We start from the raw sequence: 21,950 nt of genomic DNA, 5'->3' as shown, positions 1-21,950 counted from the left end.
GGTTTTTCACTATGCACGATTAAAAGAAACTGAGGGGCAATGCTGGTCTTTCTTGTATAGATGCACTGGAGTGATGAAGAAAGCCAGTTAGCATGTGGCAGTCCTGTCCTTCAAATAAAGGTAATGAATGCTATTGAAGGACAAGTTAAGCCTCTTCCTGTTTGGCTTTAGTGATGGTAAATGAAATAATAAAGATCAGAAATCATAGACTAAGCCTTCTCCCCAAGCCTTGTATGTTCTAGGATTTTCAGCAGGGCCTCTCTTGCTATGACCCTACTTTTCTTTGACCAAAGGGTCCACTACCACCTCTAACAGCATATGGTGATGGGAACAAGCCAGTCCAGCAAGAGTGAGTCAACAGAACATACTCAGCAACTTTCCTCAGGGTTCTGTATCTCCTGATAATAGGATAGGTAACAAGAATAGTCCTGCATCCTAATGTGGGGTTGTGGATACTTCCATTCTTTTAAAGATCCTTTACCACCTATACAGGGGCATGGAAGGATATGTATCTGGGACTCACATGTGTGCTAGGCAGGAGAGGGCAGCAGGCTAATTATATCTAGTAATGTTTCATGAGCATGGCTAGGCCCTTCTGGGGTTGCCAACTTTCTACTCGCACAAAACTGAACACCCTTACCCTGCTCCCTGCCCCTCCTTTGAGGCCCCACCCATGTCCTGCCCCTTCTCAGATGCCCCGGCCCTGCTCACTCCATCCCCCTCCCACTCTCGCTCACTCTCTCACTCACTCCCTCATTTTCACCAGGCTGGTTCAGGGGGCTGGGATGCAGGAGGGGGTGAGGGCTCCAGCTGGGGGTGTGGGCTCTGGGGTCGGGCCAGAAATGAGGAGTTCAGAGTGCGGCAGGGAGCTCCAGGCTGAGGCAGTGGGTTGGGATAGCAGAGGGGTTGAGGGCTGGGGGTGCAGACTCTGGAGTGGGGCTGTGGATGAGGGGTTTGAGGTGTAGGAGGGTGCTCTGGGTTCAGACCGAGGGGTTCAGGAGGCAGGAGGGGGATCAGAGCTGGGACAGGGAGTTGGGGTTCAGGAGGGGGTCAGGGGTGCAGGCTCCTGGCACCTCTTACCTCAGGCAGCACCAGGAAGCAGTGGCATGTCCCCCCTCTGACTCCTATGCAGAGGTGTGGCTAGGCGGCTCTGTGCGCTGCCCCATCCGCAGGCGCCACCCCCGCAGCTAACATTGGCTGTGGTTCCCAGCCAATGGGAGCTGTGGGAGTGGCACTTGGGGCGAGGGCAGCATCCAGAGCCCCCTGGCTGCCCCTACGAATAGGAGCTGGACGGCAGACATGCCGGCTGCTTCCTGGGAGTTGCGCAGCATGGAGGCTAACAAGGAGCCTGTCAGCCTCGCTGCATGGCGCCACCAACTGAACAATTAATGGCCCGGTCAGTGGTGCTGACCGAAGCCACCAGGATCCCTTTTCGGCTGGGTGTTCCAGTCGAAAACCGGATACCTGGTCACCCTAGGCCAGGGATCGGCAACCTTTGGCGGGCCGGGCTGGTTTGTTTACCTGCCGCATCCGCAGGTTCGGCCGATCACAGCTCCCACTGGCCACGGTTCGCTGCTCCAGGCCAATGGGGGCTGGAGGAAGCGACGCGGGCTGAGGGATGTGCTGGCTGCCGCTTCCCACCGCACTCATTGGCCTGGAGCGACGAACTGCGGCCAGTGGGAGCCGTGATCAGCTGAACCTGCGGACGCAGCAGGCAAACCGGCCCGGCCCACCAACCATGCCGATCCCTGCCCTAGGCCCTTGACTCTCTGTATGTGTAACGCCACCAGCAGGGACACTTGTGGAGTGCACACTATTTCTTTAGCAGTGCTGCAGAGCACTTTGTCTTCCAGATCCCTGCACAGGAAGGGTGGCTCAGTGAGATACCATTTTACCACTTCGCTCTTCCCTGCCCCAGTCCATGCACCACATTCTTATAAGGCAAGAATTGTGCCCTGAGATTTAATTAGGCTATATCTTGAAAATGTGTTCAAACATCATCATTGGATTTAGATTTGGATATTACATAAAGGCCAATGACCTTCTGCTTACAATGCGTGAGAACCCAGTGTCTCTGCTGACTTTGTCAGATTTGTCTGGTGTCTCTTGGCCATATAGTGGAGATGGCACAGCTGTGGACCCTGACAAGGATAGATAGTCATTTGATTATTTTCTTGCTGAGATGATTGAGGATAGTGTGGAGCGATTGCTTATCTGCTCCAACACCCACTTACACGACGATCTGTTTTGTTGCCTCTCCTGCTCAACATTTGAGATAAGGTGTTTTATCTCCGACATGTAAATGCCACTTAGCTATTGGTCTGTAGGTCCTGAATGGAGGTATTTTATGGCTAACTAGTGTCTTGCTCTGATGAGGCTTTGAGTGAGGGCAAATGGTTGCGACTCATACTAGATTTGTGTGTGGCTATGCTGGTAGATTGGGTGAAATACAATGAAGAAATAGTGGAAGTGATATTAGCCGCCCCTTCCTGCAGTCTGATGGAATTCATCTGCCTTTGATAAAATCATAGAAATGTAGACTTAGAAGGGAGCTCAAGAGGACATCTAGTCTGCCCCTTTGTGCTGAGGCAGGATTAAGTATACCTAAGACATCCAGGACAGATGTTTGTCTAACCTGCTTTTAAAAACCTCCAGTGATGGGATTTCCACAACATCACATTTTGGTAACATTTTGAACATGGAATCACAATTAAATTATTTCTGCTGTTGCAAGCTGGGATCCTTACTCCCTTATCCTCCATTGTGTAGATAGATTTCAGCCACAGAAAACATGAGAATAGACGAGCCTATGCCTATAGCAAGGGGCAAAAATGCCTTGGCTCTGATGCAGATCCAATCATCTTATTCTGTCTGAATGCTGGGTGTTAGGAAAGTGTACTCATTGCTCTATTATAAACATCTCCTTCAAAGGTTGATACCTTCATTTCCCCAATGTATATGTAGATAGAAAAAAGGTAGCTAAGCCTTGGCTTCTGGTGTCAGATTAGGAGTTTGTGAAAGCTTGGGTATATTTTTGCCGCTTACAATAAAGTAAAATTGTATTTACTGGTGGGTAAAATTGTTGTAAACTAATTTCACCAGTTCACTTCAAACCTTTTCATTTAAAATGACAGAAGCAAATTATGGTGCTATAGTTTGTTCATCCATGATTTCATGCTCCTGCACTTCAGGAAACAAGAGGCAAATCTTGAGGGATTTCTGTGTGGTAATGCAGTTTTAATTAGTAAATAATCATGAAGTTGCACATTCAAAACAAATCCTTACTAAGCAAGCCATATTGGCACTTCCATTCACAGTATTTTCAGCTTTCTCAATGACTGTGTGCAGAGGTTCACGTTCCACAACAGTTTTCGCTCCAAGAGGGGAGAGAGTCTTGAAGGTGGTTGCTGTCTCTTGCCAATTGGAGCAGCATACAAATTGAGCCAAGTGGAAGTGTCTCAGTTTGCAATCCATGAAATTTATACATAGAAACTACATTGTTGTAAAGAGTGAGGGAGTGTCACACAAATATACATTTAGTTTAATAAAATATATTAAAAATAATGTTTCTGGTGATGACTTATGCAGGGGGGAAAAACAAACAAAAAACCTGGAATATGCTGCTTGGTTTCATTTTGTTTTATTTTCTAAAATAAGACAGCAAATAAAACTCCTGGGCTAGAAAAGTAAGGATATAAACCTAAACCACAATTCAAAAAGAAAAACAAAAGGACAGTGGGGGATAGGGGAGAAGAAGACTAAAAAAAGTATTTAGTGCTATATATTTTGTATTCAGGGCCTATGCTTTCTTTTATCCTAATACTGTACTACATGTTCTGCTGTTTTTGTGGATAGTTTGGCTTTGTTGTGAGCCAAGAAATCCCCATTTCAGAGATTAAGATCAGACATAGTCACTGAGATACCTAGGACCTGATTTTGCAGAGTGCTGCCTGAAACAGACACCAGACTCCCAACATGGATAATTTCAGCCCAAACAGAGTTTTGCAAAGTTATAAGCAACTGAAAACAGCGTCTGATAATGGGACATTCCAGGCAACCTTAAATAGGTGCTACCAGCCTCACCTATAATATGTATAGACTTGTTTTCTGTATTGTGATTTCAGCTACGAAGGAGTCTGACCTTTCTTTTTTCCTATTAAAGGCTTTATTTTTTTATTATTGCTGGTATCCCAAACCCTGTTAAACTCTGAACAATGCATGGGGACTTAGAGTCTAAATATTACTCTGAAAACAACAGAGCATGTCTGTTTAATCTGGCAAAAGCCATCTCAGCAGTATTACTGAGCAGCCAGGGGAATTTTCAAATGCCAGTTTCTTTGTTGTTCTTCCTTTTGGCATCCTTCCTGGATTGCTCCCAGATCAGAGAGATATGAAAGTCCCCTCTGATTAAGAGACTGTGTGTGGGTGGCCATGTGCCAGACCACTTCCTTTCATTTGTGTAAAGCCCTTCACCTACAGATGACAGACGGAGTTGCTGAGTGAGAGACCTTGTTAGAGTCAGAGGAGGCAAAGTGGACAGAGAGCTGTCATTGGAGAGTCGACAGATGCACACAAATGAGACTCTTCTTCCACACTCTTCCTAAGGTGGGAAAGCTGCTACTGTAATTGGATATCATTTCCCATAACCATTGGCATCTCAACACCTCTTTTGAAGAGATGTGTGTTTAGGGAGGGATGGTAATAAAACCTGTAGGTGGCTCAAGCAATCCACTTTAATGAAAAAATACAGAGAACACTGAGAACCAAGAAGTTACTCACTGTTATTTTCCCTACCTTTCTGCTCTTGCTGGTGTTTCAGATGCTGGAACTGCTGCAGCTTTCCTATCAAGAGCTGGTTATGTTCTTGCACTTTCTTTTATCCAGGCTATCTTTACAGAGTTTAATCTGGGCCCCAGATTTGAACATCTGAAAATATTGATCCAAAATATTCAATCTGAGTATCCGAAATTAGGCACCTAAATCCATATTTGGGCAACTTGGTAGGTGTCTAATTGTCCAAGGTACTGAACGCTCACAACGTCAATAGGAGCTATGGATGCTTAGCTTCTCTAGTAACCGGGACATTTAACTGACTAAACATAGATTTAAGTGCCTGATTTTAGGCACCATTGTTTGGAAACATTGGCTGTAATTTCTAGGTGTTATGCCCAAAGATATCTGGGTGTCTTTATAAAAACAATTGCTAGGAGATGTTACCAGATGAAACTTGAGCAGGAAAAACTCCATATGGAACCAAGATTTAAAAAAAACAAAACCCACACCTAAAAATGAAACCATTTCTGAAACCTAATCCTGAAGGATGCTGCTGCTTTGCTTTTGTGTATGTCAAGGTAGGGGACAGTATTTTATAGCTGCGATCTTTCACTGGAAAAGGTTCCTCTCTCCTATCCTTTTCCCAACAGTTGCAAGTATCATGCTGATTATTTAGACCCAGTCCTGCAAGTAAATGTGCTTTGCAAATCCTTGCATCCACCTGGTGCACTATTGAAAACATACATGTGCATCTGGTTGCAGGGGCCATAGACTTTATCAACATACTGATGTTCTGAGTGCATAGATCTTGCACTCAGATCCAAGAATCCATTACTATTGTGGTGAAAAAAATATGGAAAGTAAAAACAATACATTTTTTTTTTAATGACTGGAGACCAAAGTGTCTAATTGAATAATTCTAGGAAAACATCTCATGGTGTATTTTAGCTGGTGTATTTCAACTGCATTTCAACTGCATGTTGACATTTCAACTCTGCTTCCTTTAATTAACTTGATTCACTAACATTCTGACTGACAAGGTTTCCTCATTCTGTGCTTTGGGGGGGGGGGGGGGGAGTTTGTTTTTTGTTTTGCATTTGTTTTTGTCAGAGAATCTTCACATATATGTTCACTGCAATTGGTGTCATTCAATAACAGTCAGATTTAAGGAATGGTCTCTCCCAAAGAATTTTCCTTTGGTTTCTGTGTTTTTTACCCTTTCAAACTCTTTCATTTGTTTTGCCAACATGTCTGCTTTTTTGGCACACCTGCTTTCCTCCTTAGACTGTGTTAATTCTTCTCTCAGAATCAATCGTGAGCAGCTTGCAAACAAATGCCTGATTAAAAAGTTAGCAGACCTTGAGTGCAATTACTTCAGCTCCATAGCATTCACGCATTAAACCCAGTGTTAATTGTTTCCCATTTTTGTAACGATCCTTATAATAGGATAAAAACAGAAGAGATCATTTCTTGTAGTTAAAACAGCAGAAAATAAAGACATTTGCTCTGATTAATCATTGCAATATGAAATTAAATGCAATCACGAGTAAACACACTCAGGCAGTGAGCTGGATGCCAGCAAAAATTGCCATTTGTACAGTGTGAAAAATTTATGTCGGAGGACTGGCACAGCACACACATTTGTCATGTTTGCTTTTAGTCGGAAATGATCATATGATGAAACAGTTTTATTGTTGCAGATTAGGCTATTGGTGCCCATTGTGTTCATTCTGTTTTCTGCACTAACTGTTTAAAAATATAAGGGGCCAAATCCCGATGCTACTGAAATATAGGGAATTTTTGCCAAAAACAGAAATGCAGCTAAGATCTGGCCAATGACACAATGGCTAAGGTCACATCCTGCAATGATGTATGCATGTACCAAACTTTAAATATGAGTAGTTCCACTGACCTCACTAGAAGACATAACATATGTTAAGCACACACATAAGTCTTTGCAGAACTGGAGCCTGTTTGTAAATCTGCAAATCATTTGTGGGCTTGAAGTGAAGGTTTAATTTTGCTTGGGTACCACTAGCTCTCTTTTTTTTAAACAAAAAGAACAAAAACAATACCTTAAAAAATCTGAAAAGCCTGAGTTCTTGACTGACATCTGGAAGTATAAAAACTAGAGACATAAAGTGAATTTTACAGCTGTAGGACCTTTTGGGATTTTGTTCAAGATGTTTCTTCAGTAATTGGAAAAGCTAAACTTTAGCTATCTTCAAAAAGTATTCCTTGTATATGTTGTCGCTGTGCCTCAGTGGGTCACAGTTGAGAATACTGGATTCAGGACAAACAGCTGAGAAATAGAGTAGACTCACCCCACGCTGGTTGTTATTCTACCATTAGATATATCAAACCAGTAACAAAAATAAATTTGTCTCACCACACTGGTTAACAAGAATTCAAAAATGCAGTCTTCTTAGGCATTCCAGCACTTCTTTCACCCCACTCAGACACTAGACTTCATGATGAGTAGTTATAGAAAACCAATTTAATCAAACAAGGAGTTCTTTTGATCTCAAGAGGTCAGCGACAGACAGGTCAATATATAACTCAGAATTTACCCAATAATCACACTGTTGCTAATCCTTTAGTAACTAAAATCTAAAGGTCTATTTATAAGAGAAAAGAGTTAAAAGTGGTTAATAAATCATATACATAGTCATTGCAAAGTTCTCTTATCAGGTTTTTAGCAGTGATGTTACAGACTGCTGGACTATAGTCTGTTAATTTCCGAAAGATTGGAAGGTCCTTAGTCCATAGTCAATATGCTCCTTTTAGTTGTAAATCCACAGACTAGAGAATCAGAGCAGGAAAGGGGCAACATGGAGATGTTTTAAGGGTCTTTTATACCCTCTGCCATGTGCAGCAGGATACCAAGGGAGGAAAAATAACTTTTGAAGTGATAAGAAAGAGGCCCATATGATGATACTTGGATTTAAACAGGATAATCTCATTTAGCAAATCATAACTTTTCCACTGACATCTTTCAATTGTCTATCAGTGGTGATATCAATGATATACATGGTCATATTTCAATCATACAGTATCACACATGTATGTTCAGATGACATCCTAATGCCTGACATCAGGAAAAAGGGTTGGGAATGGGCAGCGACTGGGAACTGAATGGCCAGGAGAAAAAAATATATAATTTTGAAAAACTTTGAAACTGAAAATAGGCAGAGGTTAATAAAATAGCTAAGAGTTATGAAAGTGGATATTGACAAGAATCAAATAACTAACTTTTTAAACAAAGAAGCAAAAAATTGATACCCATAATGATTCGGACCCTTCAAGTTGTGCACATATAAAACTACTGTAATTGCTGTTGGCATCATCATTGCCCCCTGGCACTCTTGAATGGTTTGCTACATTTAATCTTGAACTGGCTTGTAAGCTTTCTGGAAGAACAAGTGTTTTCCTGTATGCTTTGAACAGCGCCTAACACAGTTCTTATGGGAGGTCTTTTGCAGCTACAAAAATACATGTGATAAATATCTCCCCCATCAAAATAATGATAATAATAAAATTGTTTTTATAGTGTTTTCTATCTGAGAGTATAACATTTCTTTACAAGCATCATGGAGCTTAGTTCCCCAGCGCCTCTCTGGTGATGTTGTCACCAGTTTACAGACAGACAAAGAATGTGTGCATCTCCGTTTTACATCAGTGACAGCTGAGGACGTTTGGCACCTCTCAGGAGGTACTCAACACCTGGAAGGATCAAGCCTTAAAGGTCTGATCCAAAGCCCATTGAAGTGAATTGACTAAGTGACTTCTATTAGGTCACACAGGAAATCTGTTACAGAGCCAATAATAGAACCTAGGCCTCCTGTCTCCCACTCCTGTACTTCAATCAGACCTCCTCTGGGTGGGAGAGACTCCTTGTATTTCCTCAAATGTTGGCTTGTCTGTCATTTTGAGTTTAACTTAGAAACTCAGTATCATGAATTGTTTAAAGTGCTGCTTGTCTGACCTGGCCCCTGATTTTCATTGTTAAAATTCAGGCTAACATTCCATATGGTCCTCTGTAGTAAAAGGATTCACAAACTGGACCTGTCTGGTGTTCTGCCATTCCTGAGGAAAGTGACAGCTGTTGGGTGTTTACTCATTGCTGAACTCCATTTGAGACCACACCGATGGGCAAAATCATGGAGAAAATCCGGCATTATTGCTCTGGTATATATCTTCAGTCAAATATATTGCAGAAACAGTTTCATCTGTGCCTGATATTCATTTTTTGAAAAGTCAAGAAATTAGAGCACATCTGCCTTTCTTTCCCTTCCATCTGTCAACCCAGAGCATGCACTAGATCAGATTTTTTTCTAGCATGGGAAGCATTTGGCTTCTTCATTATGAAGTTAACTGTATGCAGCTAGCCTCTGGATTATTATTATTATGTAATAACATTTTGCAGTTTAGATAATTGAACCATAAAGTTTCCTCTGAAATTCCTTTAAACAGTTTTAACCTTTTCTAAAAACAAGGGGTCAAGACTGTACATACTGGTCTTTTGCAACATATTCCTAGCTAGGTTGGCTAATGTGTTTTGTGTGTGTGTGTGTTTTTAGGCTGCAATTTGTATTATGTACTGAATACATTTATCTCAGAAATTCGATTTAAATAATCTCGATAATAAAAACAACCAGTGACGATTGCCGTTTCTTTTTAAGATTTCCATTTTGCCTTAGAAGCTCAAACGCTTGTCTCTGTCACCAGCAGAAGTTGGTCCAATAAAAGATATTACCTCACCCACCTTGTCTCTCTGACAAGACCTAAGATGTTCAAATATGCCCTTAACTTTGCCTTGCCTATTCCACATCAGGAAATTGTTCTTTTCCAAAGGAGTGAATCAGACAGAAGAGATTGATCTAGGTAGGTGTTAAGTTGTCACCCACGCCATCATTTTGAACTGTCATTTTCCCCACCATATTTCTACTGTCCTCTGTTAATTATACTTGCTGCACTGCTCCATGATATGATGCATGCTAACCTTGCTTTGTAGGGGTGGAAGTCCCAACTATTGCTGGAATTCTAAAGTCACTCCTTATCCCAGGTGTTTCACATGATGAGCTGGAGCTCAACTATATCTTAAAGGCACAGCCCGGTGTTGGAAGAGGCGCAGAGTCACAGGGTTGTGCTCTATGAGGAATTCTTGGCAGGCAGGAAAGAGCTTGCCTAATGCCATATTCCTCCAGAAGGCAAAATATACTCTCCCACTGTGTGTCTTCTCAGTGCTACTATCTGATTCATTGGGAGGGTGGAGCCATGGGTTCCTTGTCCCTTGCCTTTGCACCCTAGGCAGTGCACAGATAAAGCAGTCACTATATGAAAGTTTAAGGCCTAGTGTGGCCCATACATTAATACTTTGTACTAGCCACCATAGTCTCATTCTCTCTCTCTCTCTCTCTCTCGCTCTCTTTTTAATTATGGAAATGCCAGTAGAAGAATTGCCATTGAGCCAAATCTACAGTCTTTTTGGGGGCAGGATTCCCACTGACTTCTGAGTAATGACTTCAGGAAATGGTCTTTAATGAAACAAGACATTACTGAGTAGCACTTTGTATTGTACTGTTGATCTCACTTTTCAGTTACTATTTGACTACGGGTTTTTTGGTCAAGATATAATTCAAGTGTATTAGGGCATATTTTACATATGTGTCATTAGTTGTGCATAATGATTTGGTCTCCATTTGGAAACTGGAGAAGTACGCTATTAGAAGAGAATGTGTCTGGTTCAAGAACAACTAAACACAGAATTCAGCAAATACTATCCTATGCCATACTCAAAAGGTTATTTAGATATATTTAAAGCTTATTTAATAAGTCCTAATCAGATTGTTTGTTTGTTTTTTTAATATTAAAAATAGCAATTTATTATCACATAGTAAAAAAAGCATATAGGGGAATACTCATTCAGGAGAGAGAAGGCAACTGGCATCTCGATACAAATGATTTTATCATTGTTAATTTAGGACAGAAAGACTGTTACTAGCTATCCATAAGAATCTGAGCCTTTACTGTCTTTTATGTTAGTGAACATAGTGGTAAAGGGCCTGATCCAAAGCCCATTGAAATCAATGAGTTTTTCCATTCAGTTTGTCTCTTTTTTGGATGTTTATCTCTCCTGGTGCAAACAGGCTTTATTCCATTGAAGTCAACCAAATTCTGTCTGCTTAAGTCAGATTTGAATTTGGCTCAGTCAGCTGTACACTTTCACTGATTTTCAGAAGCGTTGGGGAAGTCTCAAGTTCTCCTGCAGCGTTAAAAACTTGTGTTCATGACCATGCAAAGTTGCATCTTAGGAAAAAATGAAAGCCTATGCTTATGCTCATATGACAGAATTTGTTTCCACTTTCAAGATTTCTGTGAAGTAGGCAATGGTTAACTGCCATGTTTGATCAGTTATCACCTTACCTACAGGCCCGGTGGAAAATCGTTCAAATGTCCCTATCTGTGATCTGTCAAAGTTAAAGATCAAACCAGGAGTCTGAGCTTCATTCTGTGTGTTTTGTAACCTGTGAAGCCTGAGATAAGAGGCTTCTACAGACATTAAGCTCTGTGATGTATTCCATAGAGAGATAACACCTTAAATCCAAAACTACCATCATATTTTCTTCCATCTGTCGGGGGAGGACATGTAGTAGATCAGGATTCTTTCTGATATAAGAAACATTTAACTTCAAAATGATGAGGCCAACTTGGTGGAATTTTCTTCTAAATACATCCAGTTTATTCTAACTATCATACTAAGGTTGAACTCTAAAGTCAAAAAGAGCTTTGTCCATTCTTCCTTAAACCAAGTAATCTCATGTATTGTAAATACTGAGCATTCCACAACTATAATGCATATACACCAGTGGTTTTAATGTATGAATATGCATTTCTGTGTTTACTCCCTCTTAAAGACCTTGAAATGTCATGGTCATGTATAGCTCTCCACAATTTATAAGGTGCAGTTTTATAGCTTTGTATGGATTTGTGTATGAAATCCTTCAGTATTTGCACCTTGATTTTTAATGCTTTAATTTAAAATGATTGTTATCACAAAATAGAAATGTGAAATATTACATTGAGGATTTTGCTGTCTTGTCAAAGTACATAAAAAAAGGGGTAGCAACTACAAAAGGTAGAGATGACCATTGGTAGATGGTCAGTACAACTGGAAAGTTTTTAAAGTCAGCAATCACACTGAATATAAATAGGTGTTGTGGTTCACATACAAATAGGAGTTGATCCACTTTAAACTCTAGAATCAAAGGTTGCAGCCTCAGATGAATGGTGTGAAATAAGGCATGAAACTCTCACTAAGAACAGTTTACCTGGCTAGTACCATAGTTTAGCATGGCATTAATAAATATAGAATGAGGGTATGATGAATGACCACATCAGGAGCTAGGCTGTCTGTCATAAATGTGGGCCCAAAGGCCAGAGGTGCAGAGTGCATTAAAAATGTCAGCTTTACTTTAAACAGTAGCATGTTAAATTCGGGGGGGAAATGCACCCATCAGAAAATGTTTTCTGACCAAACTTGAAACCCACAGTGTCTTGCTTCCTCAGCCCCCTACGGTTGTATGTGTGCAATATGGAGAATTCACAGTGTGCCAAGAACATTTAAAGCAGTATGTTCCTGAATGATTGTATCACTAGAGCAGGGGTTCCCAAACTTGGTTATGGCTTGTACTGGGTAAGCCCCTGGCGGGCCAGGAGACACTTTGTTTACCTGAGCGTCCGCAGGTACGGCCGCTCTCAGTGGCCGCGGTTCGCTGTTCCCGGCCAATGGGAGCTGCAGGAAGCGGCGCGGGCCGGGACACCATTTCCCGCAGCTCCCATTGGCTGGGAACGGCAAACCAAGGCCACTGGGAGCTGCGAGCAGCTGTACCTGTGGACACTCAGGTAAACAAAGCGTCTCATGGCTCGCCAGGGGCTTACCCTGAACGAGCCTCGAACCAAGTTTGGGAACCCCTTCACTAGAGGAAACTAAGCAGAAGTTTTGAGAATCAGCTGAAGCAACTCTGAGACTCCACCAAGCTATTCCTATAGTGCCCCATACCTGCAAAGTCAAAGATTCACCCATAAGGGTTCAGATTATCACCACAGAGCTGAGTAAGCACAAAATCAGCTCAGGCTCCACACTAACAGCACCAAAGCATATGAAGTGAATATCAATCCAGCATCTCAATCTGTCTCTGTTGGAGACCCCTGTGGCTGCAGATTTGGCGGCATTTTCTAAAGCCAGCCTGCTAGTAAGAAAACTCTTGTTTTCTCTATAACTTTAAAAAGGGCAAGAGCACACCATCTGCTACATAAATGACTGAAGTGGGTCAAGTGTTTGGTGGTAGTGGTGGTCCCCAGTGGTTTGTCCTAATTTTAATTCTGTCCTAACCAAACAGAGATTATATTGGATTATGCTGCTTTACTACTGTGGTAGGAGCCCTGTTTTGTGCATGCTGCTGTACAAGTGGACTAAGGGACCTTATTTGCTTTTTTTTTTCCTTTATGTTCTGTTGCTAAATGAGATTCCAGATGTATTTTTTAAAAATGCAGATACAGATGTACATGCATCTTTTACAAGCTTATAAGAAATCTCTTTGCACAGAGAGGGCTGAACAGGTTACTCTTCACTTACTTTCAGATCTTGTATCAAGCACGAGCCTTTTCCACTATGTAATGATCATGGCACTGGAATAAAGCACACACTGAGAAACCACAGTTCAACTGTTGAAAGACCTGAACTTTCTTATGGATTTAGTTTTTCAAGATGTGACATCAGGAGATATTTATATGTAGGGATCTTTCTGTGTGCATACGTGCGTACACAAGCAAATGAAGGGGATGTTTTGTAGCTGCTGCTTCCTGTCATATGTGTTGCACAGTGAAAAATCACAAGAGACCCTTTCGGATATCTTATCCAAAATCCGTAACTTCTATTTAAGCAAACAAAATTTTTTTTCTGATGTGCTAGATTTCAGTGCAGTGGTGTGACCAGCTTAGAAGTCTGCAGTCTCCTGAGCAGCTTTTCAGGACCGCTCCACGTCCACAATGGCTAAACACAGGTGCATGCTGAACATATGTTGCAGCATTGCATTCTTGTCAGAACTTTCTAGACAATAGGGATGCAACTGGGTCATCGGGTATTTTAACTAGCATATAATATATGCAATAGATCTGGATAATCAAGAGATTCATTTCTGCATTAAAATATTGCATATTGCACATATTTCACATTACATACTTAGTTAACCAAATTATCTTTGACAGTCATGTCCACTTTTGGCTTTTCCATGTGGATCCATTTGTCTAACATGACAGTTATGATGTCCATTGTGTCAATAGATGTATGGCTGCTTACGAGAATCATGGCATGTAAAAGGGTTTATCCTCAAAGGGCAATCCTGCTGTTGTTGCCACTTCCCATACTCGCAGGAGAAGACATGACTGATGACTCAAAATTAAATGTAACCCAGTGAGCTGTCAGTGACAGATATCCATTACATGTACTAGTACTAGTTCAAGAGGCAATGTTCTAATGTATTATTCCCCTCTTAGCAGCCTTAAACTGAGATTCTACATTTTGTACTTTAAAATATCCTGAGAGCCATTGTGAGGATTAAAGTTGTTTTAGCACAGATTAGTGTTTGTTTTATCTAGGAATAATGCAGTATTTTCTGCAGTTCTGTTTATTCACAAATTGCTAAAATGTGAAGATTAATGCTTAAATTGCTGATGTTTATACTGACAATTTAAGTCCTACTGATCATTTGAGATAGTGAATCAATTAAATAGTCAACTTTTAAAAAAAAGTTTCCTTTTAACCTGAGTTACTTTAATGTCTAGTGTCACAGAGGTTCTTACTGGTTAACTGGTCTTGTATTGTTGAAGCAGCACATTGCAAAAGTTTAAAGCACATTTTTTACTCTCTTCAAGTTAACAATTTTGTAAGTCAAGTGTTCAAGACCTGAGGTTAATCATAATATATAGTGAAGGCCACATCCCTTCAGACACAAGCTTGCTACCTTTACACAAGAGCCATGGCCTGCTTGATTTCCAAGGTCATACACTGTGTTAAAGAAAGCTAACAGAACAGAATACTAAAGGGATTTTCATCAGCTCTCTTTTTCCTGAAGATCTCTGGGAAGTTTCCTGCTTTCTGGCACCACATGAATCTGCATTTGTACTTCAGTGACTGACAGTGTTGAAACCATAAACAGAGAGTGCATTTGTATAGCAGATGAATTAGCAGCTAGGCCAAGAAAATGCCACATCAAGAATAGTTATTGACATCAGACCATGTAATATATTAACATACTCAATATAATTAGTAAGCCTTAGTTGATGACACTGATAATTTGCAAGTGTAATTAATTAAATGGATATAACCTTAATTTATGTTGATGATATAAATATAATTACAAATATCATAACAGTTAACATTTTTACTATTTCATTTCATGGAGAGGGCGCTATAATAGATTTGTTGATATATTAATTTCCAGATTATGCATCTTCTTCAGATGGGACAAATTCTTGCTCATTATTTATTTTTCTTGCTCACATTTTAAAATGCAACATAAAGATAAAAGGCCCAAATGATGTCCTGGCTTACACCCCATGCACTTCACAGAACCTAGTGGAGTTCCACAGGATTCAAATATGGACATGATCTGGCCTATTGAACTTGAAAAATTTCAGCAACAGCTGCTACTTTTTAACAGTCGGCTTCTTCTTCAACGCTTAGCCAAACGGTGGGCCGTAGCGATTGTTCAACATTTGCTTCATTTCTGTGCAGTCACAAGGGCTTGACGGGCCGAAAGTCCAACATCGGAACAGATTTGATGCACCCATTTAATAGGGAGCCTGCCTCTGGGCCGCCTCTCCCCCTTGTATCCCTGATGTTACAAGCCACCCGGAAAAAGGCGTTTGACGGAATGTCTTGTGGCATTCTTGTAAGATGTCCTAAAAGCATAAGATGTCATTTGTGGACAATGGCCCCAGTAGTCTGTAGACAGGAGCAACTGTAAACATCCGCATTAAAAATGAAGTCCTTCCACTTTATGCCCAGTATACAGTGTTGGCATTTTGTGTGGAAAGCCTCTAGTTTTGCCCAGTCTGAACGGCATAGTGTCCATGTTTCACAACTGTACAGCAGTATGGAGAGGATACAGCTTGAATAGATCCTGAACTTGGTTGGCATGCCAAGATATTGATTCCATATTTGTTGTAAATGACCCATGGCAGATGCTGCGATGCTAATCCAGGGAGAGTTGGAGGAACTGGTGAGTATAGAATCCAAATAGCAAAAGCTGGAGACTGCCTCAAACGTTTCATTATTCAATCAGATTGGGGTCACAGGTGGACCTAATCCTAGGTTTTACAGCTTTGTGTTAGACCACGAAACATGGAGACCAACTTTAGTCGACTCCTCCTCCATTTGCTGGAGTGCCTTGTGAAACCTGTCAGGGCTCTGTACTGGAAGAATGATGTCATCTGCATAGTAAAGGTCTGAGAGCGAGATATCACCAATCTTAATGCCCATTGATCTGATGGAATGCTGCATTATGAAATCCATTGCCTGACAAAAGGAGTGCAGGGGCCAACACATAGCCCTGCCTGACACCAAACACTGATTTAAAAGGTGCCAACATCCAATTCCCAAGATGTACATGGGCAGTGGTTCCATGATACAGCTTGATAATCAAGTCCAGCTGAGTGGGTAGGACACCTACGCTCTTTACGGCCTTGCATAGTGCACCTTCGTCAACTGACTCAAACTCAGCCTTAAGAGCAACATACGCCATGTGCAGAGGCTTCTTGAAATCATGGTGTATCTCTGAAAACAAACAGAGGGCCAAAATGTCATCTAATGTGGACCTGTTCCTCATAAAGCCTGACCGTTGCGGACGATGCTTCCGATGCATGTTAGCAGATGGCGTCTGCAATATATGTATTCAAACATAGCTGGGATCTCTGCCAAGTCAGGAAAGTTGCAAATCTTTAGAGGCATGGTGATCAGGTTGCTGTCTCACATGAAATGGACCATCTTGGCATATTAATGGCTGGTCTAATGGAAGCAAGACTGATAGATCATGGATGGCACAAGGTGGAAGATTCATTATTTCTGTATTCCAGTGGTCCTAATCACTCACATGGGGTAGCATTACTATTGCCAAGTCCTCCTTGATAACTTGGATGCCCATGTCTTCTTGATTACTTATGGCACATCTTAAACATTGGCATGGTCATCTCCCTGACATAGTAACCCATGCATCGACAGAGGAATCTGCTGATTTAGACAAAAAAGATAATTTCTATGATCAATTGGAATCTCTAGTACACCCCATCCCTCCACATGATAATCTTGTTATCCTGGCGACCTAAATGCAGTTACTGGCACTCCCTGCAAATTGGGCACATTCTGCACCTCCCAAAATCCATTCTTGGGTCATGATTCAAGCGGCAACACATACACTGGATGTCCTGGATCTCTCATGATGGCGTCACTCAGAAGGAGTTGGACCGCATCGTTACATATGACACCTTCACCTCCTGCAGAGTGTATTGCAGTGCGGAATGTGCCACAAACATGGGTCACCACATAGTGGTTGCCCGCATGACACTGATGCTTTGACGAGTAAGTAAGCCCTCTGCAATTATGTAGAAGTTTGACACTGATGCACTTCTCGGTGTTCCAGGTTTAGTCAACAGGTTTTGTATCGATGTTAGCAAATGTTTCTTGGCTCTAAATGACCTGCCAGAAAATGTCGAAATCTCCTGATCTCTGTTCATCTGCATTCTCCACCAATTCACCAAGCAGATGATCAGCTATAAGCACCCAGCATGTCAACCATGGCTATCAGAGGAGGCCTTCCAGATAATTAAATTGAAGGCCACAGCCCGCAAGCATAGTGATAAGCGCACTCATAATCAACTGACGTGAAAGTTCAATACCCTGGCACCTTGTGATCACAAGGCATATTATAACCAAGTGGTGGATGATGTTGAACTCAGCTTAGCCAGTGGAGACTTAAAGCTGGCATTCCATGTGATCCACCATCTCAGCGGTCAAGAGGTAGTTGCTATGAACGACATCCAGAACAGCAGCCAAGGCTGTCAATGTGAATTGAATGACAACATCCTCTCATGCTTGCTGGAATATTATCACAGAGCCCTGAACCACCTTCCAGCTGCCACTTTCTCAAAGCTGGATGATTTGGCCACCACTGTGGTTTCGGATGCAGACACTTGTACTGATGCACCAATGTTAGATGAAGTGAAGTGAGTCATATGCAAACTGAAAAGCGGAGTCGCAGCTGGCACTGATGGCATACCTGCAGAGCTGCTAAAATGTGCTATTGACCTGGTAGCGGAATCACTACTGGCCTATCTTCCCCGGAGAACTGGAACCTTGCCAACTGCCTGGAAGGACAGTATTCTGATCTCACTTTATAAGGGCAAGGGACCGCTCAGTAAATATAAGAGCTACAGGCCAATCACCTTGTTTTCCATGCCAGGGAAGGTGTTTGTGCATGTTCTGCTGGTGCGTTTGGAGCCCCTGCTTCATTGGAAGCATTTCCCCCAACTTTTTAACAAACAGTATGCATTATTCATCCACATACGCTTTTTACTACTGCAAAATTTGTAAGAGTGTGGAGAGCTTATAATAAGTGGTGCAGTGCTTCTGTGGTTCCTCTCCAATTTAGGGCACTTACAGTGTGCCATCTGAGTTCTGCAGTTCTGGCAGCTAGTTACCAAAATCAAACTGAACACATAAGTCTTTCAACCTCTAAAGAGCATATAAAATATAATTCCATTACAAACTATTAAGTTTTATCTGACTTCTTTGTGTTCTGCCTTGCAAAAACAACTAATTTAATAGACTATAGAAGAGTAACAGGATAAAGTAATGTAGAGTTAGTTTATTACGTCTTTGTCATTGATATCCACCCCACTGAGGCATCCCACTTTAAACAGCAAATGGCCAGAATTTTCAAACTTATGTGTTTAAAGTTATGTTGCTGAATCCATAGTAGGGTGGGTAGGCCAAGATTTTCAAACTCGAGTACCTGAAGTTTGAAGGTTACCATCAGGCTCTTAAGTTTGAAAACACTGTCCTCAGTATCTATCTATGGATTTTTGAAACTAACTTTAGACATCCAATTTGAAACTTTTATCCTATATGTTAGGTTTGGCCAAACTTGCAAGCCACATGCGGCTCTTTCACAGTTAAAGTGCACCTCATGGAGACCCCCATGCCTCCCTCATTCTCTACCTACCAGACTGGAGGGGGGAAGCTCAGGACCTCTGCCTTGCCGTGGGGTGGTGGGGTAGGGGTTCTGCCCAGTGGGGAGGGAGGTCTCGAGGCTTCAGCCCCATGGGATGCACCTGCCAGTGCTCGGGGCTTCAGCAGGAGCAGGGCTGAAGCCCTGAGTCCCATCAGCCACCTCCCACAAGGCTGAAGCCCTGAGTCTGGCAGGTGAACCCTGGCTCTCGAATTTCTCAAGATTGTCGTATGCAGCTCGGAGGGTCAGTAAGTTTGGCCACCCTTCTATATGTCCAGAGAAAATCACTTGATGGTACTGGTGAATTACAATTTACTAGATTACAGCAGTTTGATGACTAGTATCCTACAGATTTACTAACACGTTAGCTTAGTTGCCTACCAAGGAAACCTTATTGATGTCTCCTATTGTAGAGTGTTACCGTATTCTATACGCATATAGATTTTTCCCTCCCTCCCGAATTCACTTGGTTTCCTAACCCTTAGACACATTAATTCTGTTTTTTAAAGACTAAAATATGAAGTAGTAGTATTATTGCTAACTGACTCACACATTGAGCAAGGCAATACCATTAGTTAGGTGAGATTAAATTTTACCACTTAATTTTCTTGTTACGTCAAATTTATTTTACTTTGAGTCAAGGCAATTGTAGATAAATCCTTTTCCTAATAAGCACCTAATATCTATATTCTAATTGGATATTAGGAAGGCAGTACTTGAAGTGAAATAAATGACAGCGTTGTGTTTATTTTCTGTGGTTAAAAAATGTACGTCAGTCTTTCCATTGTCCAGGAAAAAGCCCTTACAAACTAGACACAAAGACGGCACATTTATTAGATAAATGACAGCAGTATTAACATGAGAAAAGGGGGGGGGGGCTGAATATAGTGCAGCAAAAGGTAGCTGTAGTCACTCAGAGTGACCACGAGCCACCTTTTATTCTGACTGGTGGACTCAAAGTCACTACCCAGCCAGCTTGGGCCACACCCTCCATTCCCAATGAGAAGGTTCAGGTCACCTCTGAGGCTGCCTTTGAGTCCCACAGTTCTGGGCGAGAGATCTCCCTCCCTCACTTTGCAGGAGATTAAATGTATGTCCATCTTTGAAGTTACAATATAACATTCCAAAATATGTGGAAACCCAAATGAGATTCAGCATTGACCTGAACAGTAAAGAAACCTAAGGTTAGTTGGCATAACAACAGTGATGCATGCTCCAATTCAACACTAATATCATAGTCTGAGGAAAAGGGCTGAATGCTTGGCTTAAGACCCTGCCCCAGCTTGTGGGTGGGAGGGAAAACACTGCTGCAGCAGAAGGAGAGGCTGAATAGCCTTTTGCTTATCCCTTAACTCAGTCTTAAAGAAGAGGTAGGCACCACTCCCCTACTCTTACAAAAAAGAGGGCTCCATAGACAAACCTGTGCCTTGGTCCAACACAAATCTGATCCACAATTGGTTGGGAGAGGCAAGGAGCCCTTCATTCTTGGAAATTCCTAGCAACCCCTGCCCAGCCTGCCACTGTCCTACAATTCTGTTTGAAAGGGAGTGGGGGAGTACTTCTCGATGATGACTGATCTAAATTATATAAATCTTTGTTTTGAGGACTTTTCAGTCTGCCCATAGAAGTACATTCTAGGCTTGCAGGTATAGGAGTGATTCCTTTAAAGGAAATTTAAATCAAAAAAACCTGGCCTTCTGAGTTGTAAGCTATTTTTTTTTATTTTTTTTTTACAATTTAATGTTTTTTAAAGCCAGTGAAAATCCATACATATATATGAACTTTTGGAGACTTTTAATCCTTTTGGTAAACTCATTTAGCAGAGTTACTTTATATTATTGTAGAGAACCTGCCTCTTAGAAGTATCTGGTCCAGTTCCACCCTGAGGGAAATATTATTTCAGTCTTTAAATAATTTAGATATATGTCTGTGGATTTACTGGCCTCTTTTGGCTTGAGTTAAAAGAAATAAATAGGGTGTCCCCCACCACACAACTCCATGATCAAATTAGAATTCCTCCCCCAAATATCTCCAGCCCTGAGAAGAATTTGGCTAGCAGAGACAAAGAAGTAACCATGTATTACCTGTGTTATGTTACACTACTAAAATTTAATGGTACTCTGGAAACCTGTCTGTCATTTCGGACTAAAGCTGTCAGTCTATTTTTCTGGGTTTATGTATTATTATTATTTTATTAGTATTTATTTTATTATTTCAGTACATCTGACCTTCATCTCTTCTGCTCCAGTTAGAGGCTCAGTCCTATCAAGCAAATTATATGAGAGTGAACTGGGTGCTGCAATGCAATAAATCACAATATCTGATACGACCCAAAGAGGGCCAATCTACAGAAAACAGCCCCCGCCTGGGCCTCAGTAGAAACATAGCCTTTCCACACATATATTTATTACCTAACATTTTCCTCTAACAGTGTGCACATACAACTTTTTCTCTTCTCCATTTTTCCCTATCCTTCAGGAGTATATTTCCCTCTTTCTGTTGATCTAACTTTATCTGTTGTTCATGTGTGGGTTTTAGAATCAGTAGAATATGTGGCTTACAGATCTTTCCCTCATTGTTCTCATTCAGAATATATTGTTTTCATGCTGTTTTCTGAGCTTCTGTAGATTAAGCAATTCTGTCATGTCATCAGAAAAAATGTCAGATTGGCTTTGCTTTCTTTTTCTCCACCGTTGTTTCTCTTTTTTAATCTTCTTCTCTCCTTTATTTTCACAAAGCTTAGCCGAATCCAAAACTGGGATTGCAGAGGATGGGGGTGAGGGACAGATTGTGAGGTGATGCAAATATATTCCAAATTTGACTTCAATACCTCTGACAGTTTGCATCAAATGAGGATCTATTCCCTTGTTGGATATAATAGGTGGCAAT

At 41.4% G+C, this 21,950-nt stretch overlaps 1 protein-coding gene across 6 annotated transcripts in view; it reads left to right on the top strand.

Moving 5' to 3' along the window:
• Positions 1-21,950, top strand: part of LOC113406374 (protocadherin-9) — an 883,162-nt gene that overhangs the window by 527,524 nt on the left and 333,688 nt on the right. For 3 of the 6 annotated variants that reach the window (XM_026651042.1, XM_026650964.1, XM_026650899.1), the window contains one exon: positions 17,347-17,380. The exons of the other annotated variants lie outside the window; for them this stretch is intronic. In XM_026651042.1, coding sequence (XP_026506827.1) covers positions 17,347-17,380 — 34 coding nt within the window. The remainder of the gene's footprint in view (positions 1-17,346; positions 17,381-21,950) is intronic. 6 annotated transcript variants of the gene reach the window in all.

The sequence above is a fragment of the Terrapene carolina genome, unplaced genomic scaffold, assembly GCF_002925995.2.
Source record: "Terrapene carolina triunguis isolate 2854851 unplaced genomic scaffold, T_m_triunguis-2.0 Scaffold17, whole genome shotgun sequence".
In the NCBI taxonomy this organism is placed as follows: Eukaryota; Metazoa; Chordata; order Testudines; family Emydidae; genus Terrapene; species Terrapene triunguis.
Note: the sequence above shows the minus strand (reverse complement) of the source record. Positions and strands in the feature narration are given on the sequence as shown.